At 41.0% G+C, this 17,481-nt stretch overlaps 2 protein-coding genes across 2 annotated transcripts in view; one reads left to right on the forward strand and one right to left on the reverse strand.

The window, feature by feature from the left end:
- Positions 1-17,481, reverse strand: part of PNPLA8 (patatin like domain 8, phospholipase A2) — a 135,608-nt gene that overhangs the window by 72,924 nt on the left and 45,203 nt on the right. The gene's annotated exons all lie outside the window — the stretch shown is intronic.
- Positions 9,572-10,516, forward strand: GPR141 (G protein-coupled receptor 141). Its single transcript, XM_081244619.1, is given in 5 exon segments — positions 9,572-10,101; positions 10,103-10,253; positions 10,257-10,299; positions 10,302-10,393; positions 10,396-10,516. Coding segments are annotated over 5 exon segments (864 nt in total). The 5' UTR covers positions 9,572-9,589; the 3' UTR covers positions 10,462-10,516.

Below are 17,481 nucleotides of genomic sequence, written 5' to 3' on the forward strand. Positions count from 1 at the left end.
AAATGTAATCAGCTGCGCCCACCACCAAGTTCTATCAGCTTTTGTATTCTTTTTTTAAAATTTACTAATAATAGGGAAATGAATGTAATTTCTGAAAAGGAGGTTGGGCTGAGCGCCGAATTAAAACTGATCTTCACACTCTGAACAAGGTGTCAGATTTTGATTGGCAACATCCCTTAGGGCTTGGCCTTCCCTTGAAAAGAGAGTGTATTTTCAAGGGTCTGGTGAGATTTTGAGTAAAAGGTGATCGGTGAAATTGCTCTTCATCCTAACTGGAGCCCATGAAGAAAGCGAAGAGTTCTGTAATTACCGGTGTAATAAAGACAAAGTTATTATTCTTTTCTGCTTAGCCAGAAGGAAGTCTGAGGTTTCTTTGAAGGCTTGAGATGTGCTCCTTGGAACTGGAGGCTCTGAAATCTCTGATGGCTCGTGGTATTTATTTGAGTTCTCTGAATAGTCAAAGCATGAACTAGGTTACCGTAGGGCCCATGTTGACTTGAAAATTCAAACCCAGTCTATCCCCATGGCCAGTCTCTCCTTTGTGGTCCAAGACCAGCATTTAAAAACTTTACCATGGAAATGAGCAAAAAGCTTCCATCGTTAACAAGCCTAGTTTAATCCTGTATTCCATCAACCACTGTCTCTTCCTCTGCCCATGCTGCCACAGCCGATGGGCACTTTTCAAACCTTAGCTTATTTGTCCTCTTGGCAAAATTTGAGCCTGCTGACCTCACCCTCCCTGAAATACCTTTATCCTTTGGATTCCTCAACAGCTCTTCTCCCTGGTTCTCTTCTGCCCCAACTCCCCCAGCTTCAAACACACCTGCTTATCCAACCAATGCTTGTTATTCTCCCAATAAAAGCTGGCAGCCTACAGCTAGGAAAGAGAGGAGGCGAGATCATGGGGACTAGGAATTATTTAATACATGGTGTTTTCCTAAGTAAATCTGTTCAATAGAACTTTCGAGCTCTTGAAATGTGACTGAGGAAGTGAATTGTTTTAACTTACGTTAATTGAAGTGGCCACAATGTGGAGAATGGCTACCATATTGGACAGTGTAGTGCAGAGTCTTGCGACACCGAGGATGGTCCATGGTGCATGGTCCGTGGGACCAGCAGCTTCTGAAACACCTGGGTACCAGTGAGAAAGTCAGACTCTCAGGTCCTGCCCCAGACCTAATGAATCAGAATCTGTACCTTAACAAGATCGCCAAGTGATTCATAAGCACAATAACATTTGAGAAACATTGCTTAGAATGTTTAATTTTAAAGCACTATAGTGATAGACACCTGTTTATATCCTAGTACAGCATGCAGATATTATTATACCCTGAAGAAGGTTCCTTTGGTGAATTTTTGCCAAGTCCTTCTTGACACATCAATCAGATACCTTGTTAATCATATCTTGATTGAAGTCCCTCTGGATATCAAAATACTAAGATAATTCTTTTATTTCAGAAAGCAATTGAGTTTAATCTATTGATCTGAACTACAGCTCATTCTTCCGACTAGCGTGTAGCATGTGTTAGTAAAACCACTACTCCCTTTCCTTTGTTCTGAGGAAGTATTATCTTCCTTTCATAAAGGAGTAGAATACAGAAGAGAAAAAAAAATTAAACCACATTGTACGGTAACCTCCAAAGAGGTAAACAGCTTGACTGGGAAATCAGATCACTCCCTGAGGTACGTGAGAAGATTCATACAAAGCATGTAAAGATCTGAAGCTAAAAAGATTAGAGGAAAAGTTTATGCTGAAAAAAATGTTTCCTCATTCTTGGTTGAATGTCTCCATGCTCTGGGATGCTTCCAAGTGTTATGAGACTCAATCATCTAAAAAAGAGACGAGACTCTTTGGAATGTGATAAAGCTTCCAGATGTAGTGGCCTGGGAAATGGTCACTTCGGGCAACAGGGCAGGTCAAGAAAGGAGGGTGGGCCGGGAGTCGCAGATGCAGGGCATCTGTGTGGCCTCTACTCAGGCTGCCTCTCTGGCCTCAGTTCCTTCTGTAAAATTTAGCACTTGGGTTTGTTAGACCCTCTTTTAGGTCAATTCCAGCTCTTACATTCAACCCTAGTCCCTGAAAACTTATAAGAATGAAGTTAAAATGATTAAGTTGTTATCTCCAAAAGAAGGATTCTTCCACAGCCACTTTTAGAAAATCATGTACATTTATACATTCATTCAACAAACATTGAATTCATTCAACAAGTATGCGCTGCACACTGATCTGGGCACTGGGAAGTGACAATGACAGTGCAGTTAGGGTCAGTGAAATCCATCTTAGGAAAGTGGTAAATGAATCGGTAACTGCTAATTCTCAAACCTTGTTTACATGCCCAAGCCACTGACTGAGACTTTGAAATGCCAGGCAGTGTTCTCTGTTTGATCTAAGGTCCAAAAGCTAAGTACACAGCATATCTTTATATATGTTAGAGGGGGTATATCTCAGCGGAACAGAAGGCAGGCAATAGACCCATAATGAACAATTAAGAAATTAAAACACCTCATGGAAAATCACATGCAAAGACTTCAACCAGGGCAATGCGGTGGTCCCTGAGCAGTTGGTTGCCTAACCCTGTGGCAGTCAGAGAGGGCTTCTCAGAGGTGGTAACACCAACGCTGAGAACAGAATGACAAGAGGCAGCCTGACGTGTGGAAGTGAGAAAAGCACTCCAGGCAGAGAGACCCACGGATGCAAAATACACAATGTACAAGGACCTGGGTGGGCTCGAGGAGCAAAAAGAAACCAGAGAGGGCTTCCCTGGTGGCACAGTGGTTGGGAGTCCCCTGCCGATGCAGGGGGCGTGGGTTCGGGCCTCGGTCCGGGAGGATCCCAGGTGCCGCGGAGCGGCTGGGCCCGTGAGCCATGGCCAATGAGCCTGCGTGTCCGGAGCCTGTGCTCCTCAACGGGAGAGGCCACAACAGTGAGAGGCCCGCATACCGCAAAAAGAAAAGAAACCGGAGAGACGGAGCATAGCATGGTGTGAGCTGAGGTCAAGCATGTTAACAGAGGGCTTCATAGACCAGCATAAATCCCTCTCTGCCTTTATTAGAGTTTTTTCCTTAATGTCTAATCTTAATCTCTCTTGTTTTACTTAAAATCAGCTATCCTCTTATCAGATGTAGGGAACACTGTGTCAGGACAACATACACATTTATACATGTTTAAAGACCAATATCCAGGGCTCTCAACCATCCAAGGCTTTTGGGTGTCAACTCTGGTTTCATTATTTGAGACCATATCTATACTAGAAAATAAATGCCAGAAAATATTTAATTTAGAAAAAACAGGTTTCTTACAACATGCTTGTTTGATATGGTTCAGTTTGTGTGGCGTCTAACGATGCTCAGAGATGCTGCCCTGCGTCACCTTCCTCAGGGGGAGGAGTGGGAGGGATAGAATGGCCTCCTGGGCCTCCATCTCCCATCTGGGAAATAAGGGGAGGGCTGGAAGGGGCTGTCTGGACTCCTCTCATTTCAAATCTCACTGTCTCCATGAAAGAAAGTTACATTGTATCTGAGAGAACAAGGGAGCTAGACATAATCACAAAGGGAGAGAACTGAAGAGAGGAACTGGAATGCAGGTCCTAGAGTGAGGAGAGGTCCAAGGCCCTTGAATATCTAGGTCAGCTGAGCCTCTGTGTGTTTTGTATCAGACACGGCACCAAGCCTGGCATTTCAGTGTCTTGGCTAATGACTTAGGAGTGTAAATAGGTTTGAGAATTAGCAGTTGCAGATTTTATTACCACTTTCCTAAGGACATTTCACAGTGGCAATTTAACAACTCTAGAAAGACAAGCGACCCCCACCCCATTCTTTCAGAAGCAGAGACTGCCCACCAAATGGCCATCTCAAATGGCACCTCCCATGATGGGGCAAGATGGTGACATCCCCAGCAGCATCTGCTTTGGACCTTCTCCTGCAGAGGACAGATGAACTTTTCCTTCTGAAAACCCACTTGGGCTTATCACCAATGCTAAAGTCTTACTTTAATGGTTTGTCTGTGGGGCAAACTATATTTAAAGAAGAATCTTAATTCTCTAGGATTTTAAAATATACTTCTATTTAAAGATTAAGGTCCATTCCAAAAATAAGATTCCAGATATCACAGAGAAGTAGGTGGAAAATTAAGCTGTTGATTGTTAATGTGTCTGCAAGAAACAATCTCAAGTTTACCACGTGTGCATCATGCAGTGGACATGAAGGCTTGGAATGGGGTATGTATTTTTCATCCTTATCTGCTTTCTAAATAGGCCTGTGACCTTGTGGTAATTTTCTAAACCTCTGAATTGTGGTGGCTTCCTCTGTTAAATTAGAGGGTCATAAAAAAGACATACAGATGGCCAAGTGGCACATGAAAAGTTGCTCAACATCACTTGTTACTAGAGAAATGCAAATCAAAACTACAATGAGGTATCACCTCACAGTGGTCAGAATGGCCATCATCAAAAAGTCTACAAACAATAAATGCTGGAGAGGGTGTGGAGAAAAGGAACCCTCATGCACTGTTGGTGGGAATGTAAATTGGTACAGCCACTGTGGAAAACAGTATGGAGGTTCCTCAAAACACTAAAAATAGACCTACCATATGATTCAGCAATCCCACTCCTGGGCATATATCCAAAGAAAACCATAATTTGAAAAAATACATGCACCCCAATGTTCACTGCAGCACTATTTACAATAGCCAAGACATGGAAGCAACCTCAACCTAAATGTCCATCAAGAAATGAATGGAAAGAAGATGTGGTATACATAACAATGGACTATTACTCAGCCATAAAAAAGAATGAAATAATACCAATTGCAGTAACATGCAAGGACCTAGAGATTATCATACTAAGTGAAGTAAGTCGTACAGAGAAAGACAAATATCATATGATATCACTTACATGTAGAATCTAAAAAAAGATACAGATGAACTTATTTACAAAACAGAAACAGACTCACAGACTTAGAAAACTAACTTACGGTTACCAAAGGGGAAATATGGAGGGGAGGGATAAATTAGGAGTTTAAGATTAACATATACACACTATTATATATAAAATAATCAACAATGACCAACTGTATAGCACAGGGAACTCTACTCAGTGTTCTGTATTAACCTATTTGGGAAAAGAATCTGAAAAAGAATAGTTATATGCATATATATAACTGACTCACTGTGCAGTATACCTGAAACTAACACAGCATTGTAAATCAACTCTACTGCAATAAATCATATTTTCTCTAAGAAAAAGAAAAGGTTGTACTGTACTGAACTGGGTAATGTCTAAGCTCTCAAACTAAGGTTTTGTTATTTTCTTAAAAATCTTGGTACTCCTGAATGAAAAGAGCTGAATTCTGAGTGTAATGAGAAAAAAAAATTAAATACAAGCATTCTTCTAGATGTGTTTTAAATATAATATACACACATTTTAGTACTTTGAATTCCTTATGTTGCCAGTGTGAATGCTATCAATTTGTGTGCTGGCTACAGTTCTGAATTATAGCTGATTTTTATTTTTAGGCTCCACTGTTGGTCACATCTATCTTGTTTCCCAGTTAGTCCTTCGTCAGAGAAGCAACCTCTAAATATAGCATGGTTTCTATGGGAACATACTTTATCCCAAAGATTCCAGGAAACACATTTTATCTGAAAAATGAGACCTGCCAGATAATATGTCAAAATCCAGGCCTACAACCCAGATTTCGTATTTTTGAAATAATTTGATTTAAGGTGAGATGTTTAAAATGGGTTGAAAAATTGGTTCCATGAGAAATTTTCCAGCTGAGTTGAACTGGTACAAATTTGCTTTTGACAGTAAGACTTGGAAATCCCATCTTCTATTGAGCGTTTTTCTTGAAATAATTAAGCATATGGCTCTATTATGTTTAGATTCTGTTGTTTTATATCTCTGTGGTTACAAGCTCTTTTGGGTGATCATCTAGCAGATGGCGTAGGTGGAGATGATATTCATTCTTTCCAAAGCAAATGAAAATTTTATCAAGTTGTTACCTATATGTAGTCCATAATGAGTTTGCTTTACAGTTGACAGAGTTTTGGTCCTTTTGAATTCCTGTAGCTGAACCGTAATATGATTTGGGGCTGAATTTGCCCGCAACTGTTGAAGGCATGTTGGTCTCTTTCATCTTTAGGTGTACTAAACCCAACTTCCTTAAAATTATGCTTTGAGGTCTTAGCACAGCTAAAGGTGACTATGAAGTTAGAACAGGAAGTGAGAAGACTGATGTAAGAAAATTTACTTTTGAGAAAAAAAGTGCCCTCTTGTGGAAGTTACATCACCAGACGGTCAAGCTTCAAAAGGAACCATATCTCCAAATGGCAGTTATTGAGGGAAGGGAGTCTTGGAAAGTGAAAGCCAGAGATATAAATATGTTGAGTTTACTGTTGAGAATATAAAAATCTCACAGAAAGTACTCCACTCAGTCATTCTTATACTGAATATGAAACATTTTGGATACAAGTGTGATAAGAAAGAGCATTGGGAAAAAAATTCTAAGTTTTTCATGTTAATAAGAAAAGTTACTGCAAATAAGTCAATTGATAAACGAAAGTCTTAACTTAGAAGAATACTTTGAATCTGTCTCACCACTAGCTGTAGAGCTACACATCTGTTTGTGGCCCAGATGGTTTATCTGGGTCCTCCATCTTGACTGTTTAACTTTGGAAGACCTCAGTCTAAAGCTTGAGCTCTTTGCCAGTTCATTATTGATCCCATGACCTTTCTTGACTGGAGACTTGATTCTAGCCAACTGTTCTTATTACCTGTTCTGATGTAGATCACCAGCAAATGATCAAAGTGCCTTGCGTCTTCCACCAGCAGCAGAGCATAAGAGGAAAAGAACAAGTAAGTAGTTTGGGTGTTCATTTAAATGTTTCTGCATAGGAAACAGATCTAGAAATTTCAGTACTTGCTTTTTAATTTAAATTTATTTTTATTGGAGTATAGTTGCTTTACAATGCTGTGTTAATTTCTACTGTACAGCAAAGTGAATCAGCTATACGTATACATATATCCCCTCTTTTTTGGATTTCCTTCCCATTTAGGTCACCACAGAGCACTGAGTAGAGTTCCCTGTGCTATACAGTAGGTTCTCATTAGTTATCTATTTTATATATAGTATCAATAGTGTATATACGTCAATCCCAATCTCCCAATTCATTCCACCACCCTGCTTCCCCCCTTGGTATCCATACGTTTGACCTCTACATCTGTGTCTCTTTTTCTGCTTTGCAAATAGGATCATCTATACCATTTTTCTAGATTCCATATATATGTGTTAATATACGATATTTGTTTTTCTCTTTCTGACTTATTTCACTCTGTATGACAGTTTCCAGGTCCATCCACGTCTCTACAAATGACCCAATTTCATTCCTTTTTATGGGTGAGTAATAGTCTCACTACTTGGTTTTCATGAGCAAAAATTTCCAGGGGATGGTGGTGGTAATGGTAAGGTTCTGAGAGCAAGGAAAAGTGATGATCCAACTCCTCCCTTCCCTATGAATTTATCTCAATGCATTTAAATACTTATAGCATGATTCTGAGAGGTAACTAAAAAAGGATGGCATTGTATGTTTATGATATATCTTTGTGTACATTATAGAGGTAGAAGTGGCATTGACGCTTTGATGACCTGTCAGGGAATGACATGTCAGGGAAACTGTTGGGTCTTTAGACAAGCAATTTAACTTACTTCTCATAACATCCTTATAAAATAGATCTCATTCCCATATTTGCAACTGAAGAGGCAACTTCAGTGTTAATTATTTGTCCCATTATTAGCCAGCTAATAACCTATTTCCAAACGTCACACTGCCTTGGCAGTTGTGTCCATTTAAACTGGTGGGACCTGATAAATTATTTAAGTTTTCCTTTCTTTAAGGTCATATCAAACTTAAATCTTGTCTGCTTAGACTTGAGGACTACCAAAACTTTTAAACTAAGTCAGTAGTATTTATTGTTCATAAGTCACATAAAACTATTTTGTTTCATACAAAAAGTGTACAGGCCTTATGCATTTTATATATATATGTGTGTGTATATATATGTATATATAGTTTGCTAAAATGCATATTTCAGCATATAAAGTTTAGATTGTTATGCAAATTATACTTATATTTCTAAGTTACAATAAAATCTTATTTGAGGGTAGTCAATGTGACAGGTCCAATATAATTTTTCATAAATGAAAATTTAGTTATTCTAAGAAGATTCCATAGTAGCAGAAGAAAAATTCTAAGATATTTAGACGTTCACTGTGGAATAACTTCTCCCTCAGATACAAACGCTCAGACTCTGCTTTTGGCCAGGTGGGCAGCAGATACGTGAGGAAAATGGACACAGATCCTTCCAGAGAGAAAAGTCTGACCTGTTGATGCCTGGGTCTCACACCACCTGATCAAAGGTCTGAAAAAGTTTGCTTTTAATTGTAGGATACTTATTAAATGCTTAATAATGCAACAACAATTTTATGTAACCTAACTGTGTGTCTGCCCTACGTAGACTAAGGAGAAAGACGTAAATAATGTCTTTTTGCTTTTGTTGTTTTGCCTTAAGAATCATAACTTTATGTGGCTTTTTTTTCAGTTATAAAGCTGTCTCAAATGCACTGACTCATTTCATTTTCCAGTGACGAAGGCAGTGTGACCTTTTGCATTTCATAGCCAGAGCTCCGTGAGGCCAGGAGACTTATACACACCCTAAGAGCAACCAAATGGCCAAGTGACACTTAGATGCAGGAATGTACATTGCCAAGCAGTCTGTCTCTCTGCTATATGATCACTATCCCTTATGCATCCATACCTGAAAAACTTAAGTGAAAACTAAACAGAACCCACCCCCGAACCCCAACTTTTTACCAAAATGTAACATACCAGTCCAGGAAAATTTCAGAGTTTAGAAGAAGAGTGCAGGTAATATTATTATATGCTGCTCCTTTCCCCAAAGCTATTCACAGAAAATATTTTAAAGTGTCTGATATACCTTCTTCCAATAATTACATGTGATTTACATGGTCTTCTCTGTGGTATCTCAAACTGGATTTTCTGACAATAGGATGGACGGCCTTTACAGATCTCATATGAACGAGTGTTGGGTGCATATGGACCCTGCCTTTGTTTAAAATTTATTTTGTTCATCATCAATTTTTTGCATTAATTTTGATTTTTAAAAAATATTGCATTAGACTATTATTTATTTTGATGACTGAGTCTCTAGCCGTTCCTTAAACTTCATGCCAGAGGCTAATATGTCTTATGCTCATCCCCGCCCTGGTATGTGAGTTTAGACATATCTGTGAGTAGAATGCCTGAGTGCACAGTTACAAGTTTTATATTCAGACAGTCTTATTTTTGTCATTTTGTTTCGCTCTGTCTCTTCAATATCTTTGGGTAATTAAGACGAGTCTCTGACAATACTTATTGGGTACCCAGTTTTAGGCTTGTCAATAGTGGGCTGGGATGGCAAAACAAGACTATTGATGTGCAGTTGCTGTGCAGTTTCAATATATCCATTCTAATTTTGTAAAACTTTTTTTTGATTTAGGGGTTTATGGTCTTCTAAGCATTTTGTGGTGAAATATGGAGCCGATCAATACAACCACCCTGTCAAACGCTTCCAACATAGACCCGGGCCGCTGCAACAGGCACTGCAGGATGATTCTCATAATGCTCTACAGCACGGTTTTGCTGGGAGGTGCTGCAGGAGCTATTACAATGTCTTGTATGCCCAGAAGGAACAGCCAGTCAGTGATTGCCACCATCGTTCTCAACATCGTAGTGCTACACTCCATCCTCCTGGTCAGCCTTCCCTTTCGCCTCAGCTATTATATATCAGTCGTCTGGGAGTTTGGATTCTTCACCTGCCGATTGGTTAGCTGCATAATATATGGTCATATGTACTTCACCTTTGCTTTCTATGTGGCCATCATCATACTCCAATTGCTCATGTATTTTAAGAAACTCCAAATGCAGCAGTTCCAAAAGTACCGTGCGGTGGTTTTAAGCATTATTATTTGGATGGTGGGTGGTGTCATTTTTTTGCCAATATTTTTTTTACAATATGGCACCCAACCAAGTTACTCAGAACAACAATACTTTTGAGTTCTACAGAGACCTCAACCACAGGGAATGCATTATCTTGAACTACTCTATGATCATCATTCTGATGACGATGGTTGCCACCCTCTTTCTGATACAGATGGGGGTTATCGTTCAACTGGTAAAGACTCTTTGGCCCGACATGTAGGCCCATCAAGAATGCAGAGCTCAAATCAAGAGCTTCTTCTTCCTCCTTGTTTTGTACCCCACCATGCCTTCCGGGTACATTTCATTCAACATTATTCAGAGATAGAAAATTCTGAGTTAGTTCTTTATAATGAAATTTTTTTTTTGCTTTAACTACTGCTTGTTGCCTGGATATGTTGTGTTTCGTAGGGGGTGTTATCCATTAAATACTCCTATGTTACTTGCTTTGTAATCAGTTTTTCGCTATTGTGATAAAATAGTTTTGATTCAGTGGGTGCTTCCATGACTTTGAAATTTTTCAAATTCTTGCTCTTAATCATCATCAAAATTATTTTTCCATGAAAAGGTAATGAAGATTGATTGTTTCCCTCTTCTCGGAGAACTGTTATCAGTTCTTCATTAACAAAGAATATGTTTGATCACCTTAACTCTACACAAGTTGACCCCAACCATCCAGACTCAATCCCTATCTCTTTTTTCTTGCGATGTTTACTTCCGCTAAGCATAGCTATTGCCTTTCTCCATGCACTCTCCAGGCTGTTCTCCTCTTTGCATTTACTCTCACTGAGCTTTGATCGTAGAATGTTCTTTCCCTCCATTTCTAAATTATTCTTCAAGGTCCAGAGAACGTGAAGATAAAGACTCTACAGAAGCCTTAACTTATTCAACTTATACTCAACTTCTTGAAAATTTCTGATAGCCAGGAAAGCTATGGCCGCTGGCTGTGGTATTTGTAGGAAAGGATTAGCTCAGATAGTCAAGAGACTTAGAGGAAATTCTTTCGGGACTGATGGGGTATTGATGTGGTTTGATTCTGATTAAGGTATAGTAGGTAGTCAGGAAGCCGAGGTGACGTCCCAGATCTACCTTCCCAGACATGGATCCGTGAATCAGGAAAAGAAACAGGAAAAAGTGGAAGCCAGCTGGACTTAGTTTAAGCGTGATGGCAGACTGTATTAGAGCCATGCCTTTCAGACTGTGGGACTGTCCTTAAGCTGGTTCAAGGCATCCTATATGACCAAGTAGTTTTATACAATTAAAATCAACACTGGTATCAGTTAAAGTCAATAAAACAACCAAGACAACCAACTCAGAACTCAGATTCTACTTATCAAGTACAGACATTGATATGCTCTTATGCTTTGCTTTGCTTATAATTATGCTCCATAAAGTGGACTTACTACTTCTTCCAACTCATTCTGGATTTTGGAGAAAACTGAAAAACTCCACCAATAATTACAAATGTACATGTATCTTGAAATTGGCTTTTGAGTTTCCATTTCCACATGATTTTCTACTGGGTCTATCAGGCAGAAAGTCAAATAGATTACTTGAAAAGGAGGAAAAATGGTACCCCCTGCAACAGGGAGAAATGATGCAGTATCTAAAGTTCACCATACTGTATGGTCAACATCATAAAACCTGTTATATGGGGACAATCTTTTTTTTTTTTTGGCTGCGTTGGGTCTTCGTTGCTGCGTGCGGGCTTTCTCTAGTTGTGGTGAGCGGGGGCTACTCTTCGTTGCGGTGTGCGGGCTTCTCATTGCGGTGTCTTCTCTTGTTGCGGAGCTCAAGCTCTAGGCACGTGGGCTTCAGTAGTTGTGGCACACGGGCTCAGTAGTTGTGGCTCACGAGCTCTAGAGAGCAGGCTCAGTAGTTGCGGTGCACGAGCTTCGTTGCTCCACGGCATGTGGGATCTTCCCAGACTAGGGCTTGAACCCGTGTCCCCTGCATCAACAGGCAGATTCTTAACCACTGCACCACCAGGGAAGCCGGACAATCTTTTTTTGTTGTTTTTTTTTAATGCATTTGCTTTTGAGCAGTAGACTTCAGAGTGGGAATGGGAACAATAATAATTTAGTGGAATGCAGGAAGAGTGTAGTAGAAATTTATTTCTATTTATTTTCTATTAAAATAGAAATATTATATATTTCTATTAAAATATATAAAAAATATATAAAGGAACTACAGCAATGCATGGGTATAAACTATGAATATTACTTTATGGGGATGTATACAAATTTTTTCAGCTACCCAGTTCCTCTCCTCTGGGTTTTCATGTATATTCAGAGATCCAGAGAACCTACAAGTAAAACAGTAAGGTGCTGATAAACCTATGACCCAAGAAAAAAACTGAATACTATAGATAGTGCTGCACAAGGACCAAAAAAAAGGCAGGTCAGGGCAGGAATTTTGAATGAAACTTGAAAGATAATGCCAAATCCATACAAGAAGTAAAACAATCTACTCCTAGATCCTTCAGGGGTAACACTCTCAGGGGGTCTCTGGCATTTCTAACTTACACTCTCCTATAATCAAATATAAATATATTTTCTTTTAAATAACATTTTCAGAGTGCACTTGTCCTTGAAGTCTATACTAGGAAGAGCCAAATCAAAAGCTCATCAAGTTTATGTTTCAAAGCCTCAACAGTCAAGCTTTTTGTAATTAGTAGGAATGATGTTTAAAAACTCAATTTCACCTATTGCCTTGCATGTCTTGAACACCGGTAAATGTCTGTGATCATTGAGAATAGATTGAAGCTTCTTTTTGTAGCAGTGATGTTTTTCCTTAAATAGTAAAATCATTATGTGAAGACTTTGAAACATGTGCATGAACAGTTGTGGCACCTACTAAAGGCTTCCTGTACGTGCTGCACAATAACATCCTTTTGGGTTAATACGAGAAATTTCATTAAAAAAAATTTCCAAGCACTGCACATGGGTTGGAGTACAGGAAGCAACTATAGGGTTAAGAGAGGCAATTGATCTTTGTAGACAGGATCCTTATTCCCATAATGGACCAAGTAGATGAGTAGAATTACCTGCAAGAGTTTTTCTGAACAGCACCTTACAATCAAGGATATATATCAAGGGTACGTATTGTCTCTACACTTCACCTTCCGGTGTTATAGAAGGAGTGGTGTATATTTTTGATAACTGCTATTTCACCAGGGTTAGGTTGTCAGTAAATTGACTCTTAGGTTCAACCCAATAGTTGGCACAGAGGAAGAGGTTCCTAAAGAGGAAAGTTCTGGCACCTGTGTTGCTGCCAACGTGAGCCCAAAGGAAAACTTTGGTTCCCCAGAGGTTTATCAGATGGCTTTCTGGGGGAACCTATGAGAAGAACTGGGATAAAAAAAACTAAAGCTTGTGAAATGGGCTCCAGAAATTATGTGACTAACTGTTAGCCTAAAATCAAGAAATAGTTATGTATGTTAAAAAAAACAAACTGCGAATGGAGCAGTGCATGGTGGGAGGTGTGTTCCCAGGCTGCTCAGAATCAGGACAAACACAAGCAGGGAATGTTGGTAGTCAGAGTTGTATTTGTCTTTCTCCAGCAAATCAGAGAAATAAAAAGTCCGTGAGAAAGATGCCACCTTGGAAGAACAGAGTGACCCATGTGAAACTTGCTTAAAACAGGGAATTAAACTGGAAGTTACACACACGACTTGTACTCCAAGTATAGATATTACTAGTGAATTCACCCCCATAAAAGTGGGTACAAAGTAATTCCCAGGCCAAGTCAGCCACTCACCCTGTCTATTACCCTCTGAGGAGGGGTGATGAGAAAACACTCATCCTGGGGCAATGGGGAAAAGAAGTTAGACCACTGGAAAGGCAGCAGCTAAGGAAGGCTCAGAAACACCATCTCTAAAAATTATCTGCTGCAGGAAATTAAAGAAAACTTGAGGAAAGTTTGATTTTTAAGCAAAGTTAAGAATCATAAAGTTATAGGGAAGGCAATAATGACAGGGGAGGCTGTGACGAAAAATCAGCAGGTTAATATCCAGTCAACATGGTTTACTGAGCTGGCGCAGAAAGATGCCCAGTTTAGGTTTACATAAAATACTGAATAAAATAACTCAAATTTTAATTTCAACAACTTTTAATTTAGCTGAAAACGAAGGGAAAGAAATACCTAGGACAGAGAAGCAAAAGAGGAAATTGAAGTCACAGGGGTGAGCTGACTGGAGCAGAAAGATTTCATTGGAGTATTAGAATGGAAAACAAGCCTTAACAGATACGGCTGGGATTCTGATATCTACTTCCCTGTAGGTCCACATACTACGGGGTTGAGAGTCCATAATTCACAGTTAGCTCCAACTACTTGTATACTGCTGGAAATAAAGACGGGCTGTCCCATTTCTGAAATGGAACTATAAACATTTGCCCTCCAACTGGTTTAGTGGAAGGTGTGAAGTGCTTGCCATCCATAGGAATTCTATTTGGATAAAAAGTCACTGATGAGAAATTCAAGTCCCAGAATTGTGCTAGTCATAGATATGGATTTGGATTTTCAGCTAAGGGAAATAGGAAATCTAAGCTGAGAAATTAACATACATATTGTCTGGTGGTCTAAATATTGATGGGCCAGGCAAAGGCACATGGGACATAATTGTGTAGCTATGCTTCCACAGTCCTGTCACAGGGGCTCATACTAAAAGCAATCCCTGCTGGATGCAAACTATTATATATAGACTGGATAAACAACAAGGTCCTGCTGTATAGCACAGGGAACTATATTCAATATCTTGTGATAAACCATAATAGAAAAGAATATGAGGGACTTCTCTGGTGGCGCAATGGTTAAGAATCTGCCTGCCGATGCAGGAACATGGATTCGAGCCCTGGTCCGGGAAGATCCCACATGCCGCGGAGCAACTAAGCCTGTGCGCCAAGACTACTGAGCCTGAGCTCTAGAGCCCGCAAGCCACAACTACTCAGCCTGCGTGCCGCAACTACTGAAGCCCGCGCCCTAGAACCCATGCTCTGCAACAAGAGAAGCCACTGCAACGAGAAGCCTGCGCACCGCAACGAAGATTAGCCCCTGCTCGCCACTAGAGAAAGCCCACGCGGAGTAGAGAAGACCCAACACAGCCAAAAATAAATAAATAAAATAAATTAAATACAGAATATGAAAAAGAATACATATATATGATAACTGAATCACTTTGCTATACAGCTGAAATTAACAAAATATTGTAAATCAACTATACTTGAATAAAATTTTTAAAAAAGCAATCCTTGCTAAAAATTAACTCACAGGAAAAGTCGCAAACACCAAAAAAAAAAAAAAAAACAACAACACCATGAGGAACAGTCAGCTGACCCAATGCATTGGGTAGACTTGTATCCTAAGAGTAAGAGAAAACAAAGTTGAAAAATGTTAAGGTAAGTGTAAATGATAGAATTCACACGGCATGAAAAGGACAGTATGTTTTTTTTAAGTTACTTTAAAAATTTCCTGATATAAATTCTGCAAATGACATAATGAAGTAAAACACACACACAGACGCGCACACACACCAAGGTTTTACAAGACAAAGAAAGATGGCCCAGGGGCTTCCCTGGTGGCGCAGTGGTTGAGAGTCCGCCTGCCGATGCAGGGGACACGGGTTCGTGACCCGGTCCGGGATGATCCCACATGCCGCGGAGCGGCTGGGCCCGTGAGCCATGGCCGCTGAGCCTGCGCGTCAGGAGCCTGTGCTCCGCAACGGGAGAGGCCACAACAGTGAGAGGCCCGCGTACCGCGAAAAAAAAAAAAAAGAAAGATGGTCCAGAAGAACTGGCCCAGGTTGGAGAAGTGCAAGGAGAGGACAAATAAATGTAATGTGGGACTCAGGATGGAATCCCAGACCAGGAAAAGTTCATTCTTAGGAAAACGGCAAAGATCTGTACGAGGTCTACAGTGTAATTAACACTTTATCAACGTTAGCTTCCTGGTTTCAATAAGTATACCATAATTATGAAAGATGCCAAGCTAAGGGGAGAGCGTATGGTAGCTCAGGGTACTACTTTTGCAATTTTCTTGTAAGTCTAACTTGATTCTTTTTTTTTTTTTTACATCTTTATTGGAGTATAATTGCCTTACAATGGTGTGTTAGTTTCTGCTTTATAACAAAGTGAATCAGTTATACATATACATATATCCCCATATCTCTTCCCTCTTGCGTCTCCCTCCCTCCCACCCTCCCTATCCCACCCCTCCAGGCGGTCACAAAGCACCAAGCTGATCTCCCTGTGCTATGCGGCTGCTTCCCGCTAGCTATCTACCTTACGTTTGGTAGTGTATATATGTCCATGCCTCTCTCTCGCTTTGCCCCAGCTTACCCTTCCCGCTCCCCATATCCTCAAGTCTATTCTCTAGTAGGTCTGTGTCTTTATTCCTGTCTTGCCCCTAACTTGATTTCTAAATGATTTTTTTAAAAAGAGCAGAGGTAGGCGCATGAGAATTTGGAGAGACCGGCTGGCCTGGACCTTGGAGAGCCCTCCGCTCCAATCCGAGGCACACAGGTTTCATCTTGTACGTGGTGAGCCGCCGTGGCAGAGTCACGACGGAAACCTGCGCGAGCGAGCGCACGTTGGAGGCGGAGGGGAGAGGCTGGGGGCGCCCAGACGGGAGGAGGCAGCAGGGAGGGGCCGAACTTCGGCGCCAACTGCTCTGTAACCGCTGCCCAGGTCTGCGCGCTGGAGTCGCGGTCCTCGGGCGGGGGGGAGGGGGGGGGACAGGGCTCGCGGGCAGCCGGACGGGTGGAAGGAAACGTTGGCGCCCTCCGCTTCCCGGCCCACCCTGGTATCCATCCTCTGCCTGGTCCTTCAGCTGGACCAGCCGGGGCAGAGGCAGTCTGGGAGCCCGGCGCCCCCTCTCCTCTCCCCCCGCCCCGCCCCGGTCCTGCGGGGCGCCCCAGGGACTTGGACTTGGCTGAACTCACCCCGCTGAAACTCAGGCCTCGGTAAGGGAGGTGATTTACATCCCCCTTTAGTTCGTGTTCTTGAAACACCCCAATCTAGCAACCAGAGGAGGAGCCCACACCCGTTGCTGGATGGAGGCTTGTTTGTGGTCACTCCTTTGTTTCACACTAGTGTCCGCTGTCACACACGCAGTCAGACCCGCAGCTAAATGACCCTGACACCCGTGAATAGGGCGTTTGGGTCTCACTGATTTAACAACTGCGGAAAGTTTATGTCTTGGCCCAGAGCACACTAGTGGCCTTGTTCTAAAAATTAAATCTCCTTGGCGTGGACCCAAGAAAGATCCATGAGCGTGTTCATTGACAATGAACATGTGTGCACACAGAGGGGACAATCCATTGTACTGCAGGCAAACAGACAAAACTCTAAGAAACTGTGACTCCTCACAGTTCTTTTTGTTTTTGAAGCTAATGCTTTATTGCCGGTTCAGTCCCAGGAAATCTAGAGTAAAGGACAGTGGGTGCGTTAGCG

Source organism: Mesoplodon bidens (assembly GCF_964165515.1).
Source record: "Mesoplodon bidens genome assembly, chromosome: 9".
NCBI classification, from domain to species: domain Eukaryota; kingdom Metazoa; phylum Chordata; class Mammalia; order Artiodactyla; family Ziphiidae; genus Mesoplodon; species Mesoplodon bidens.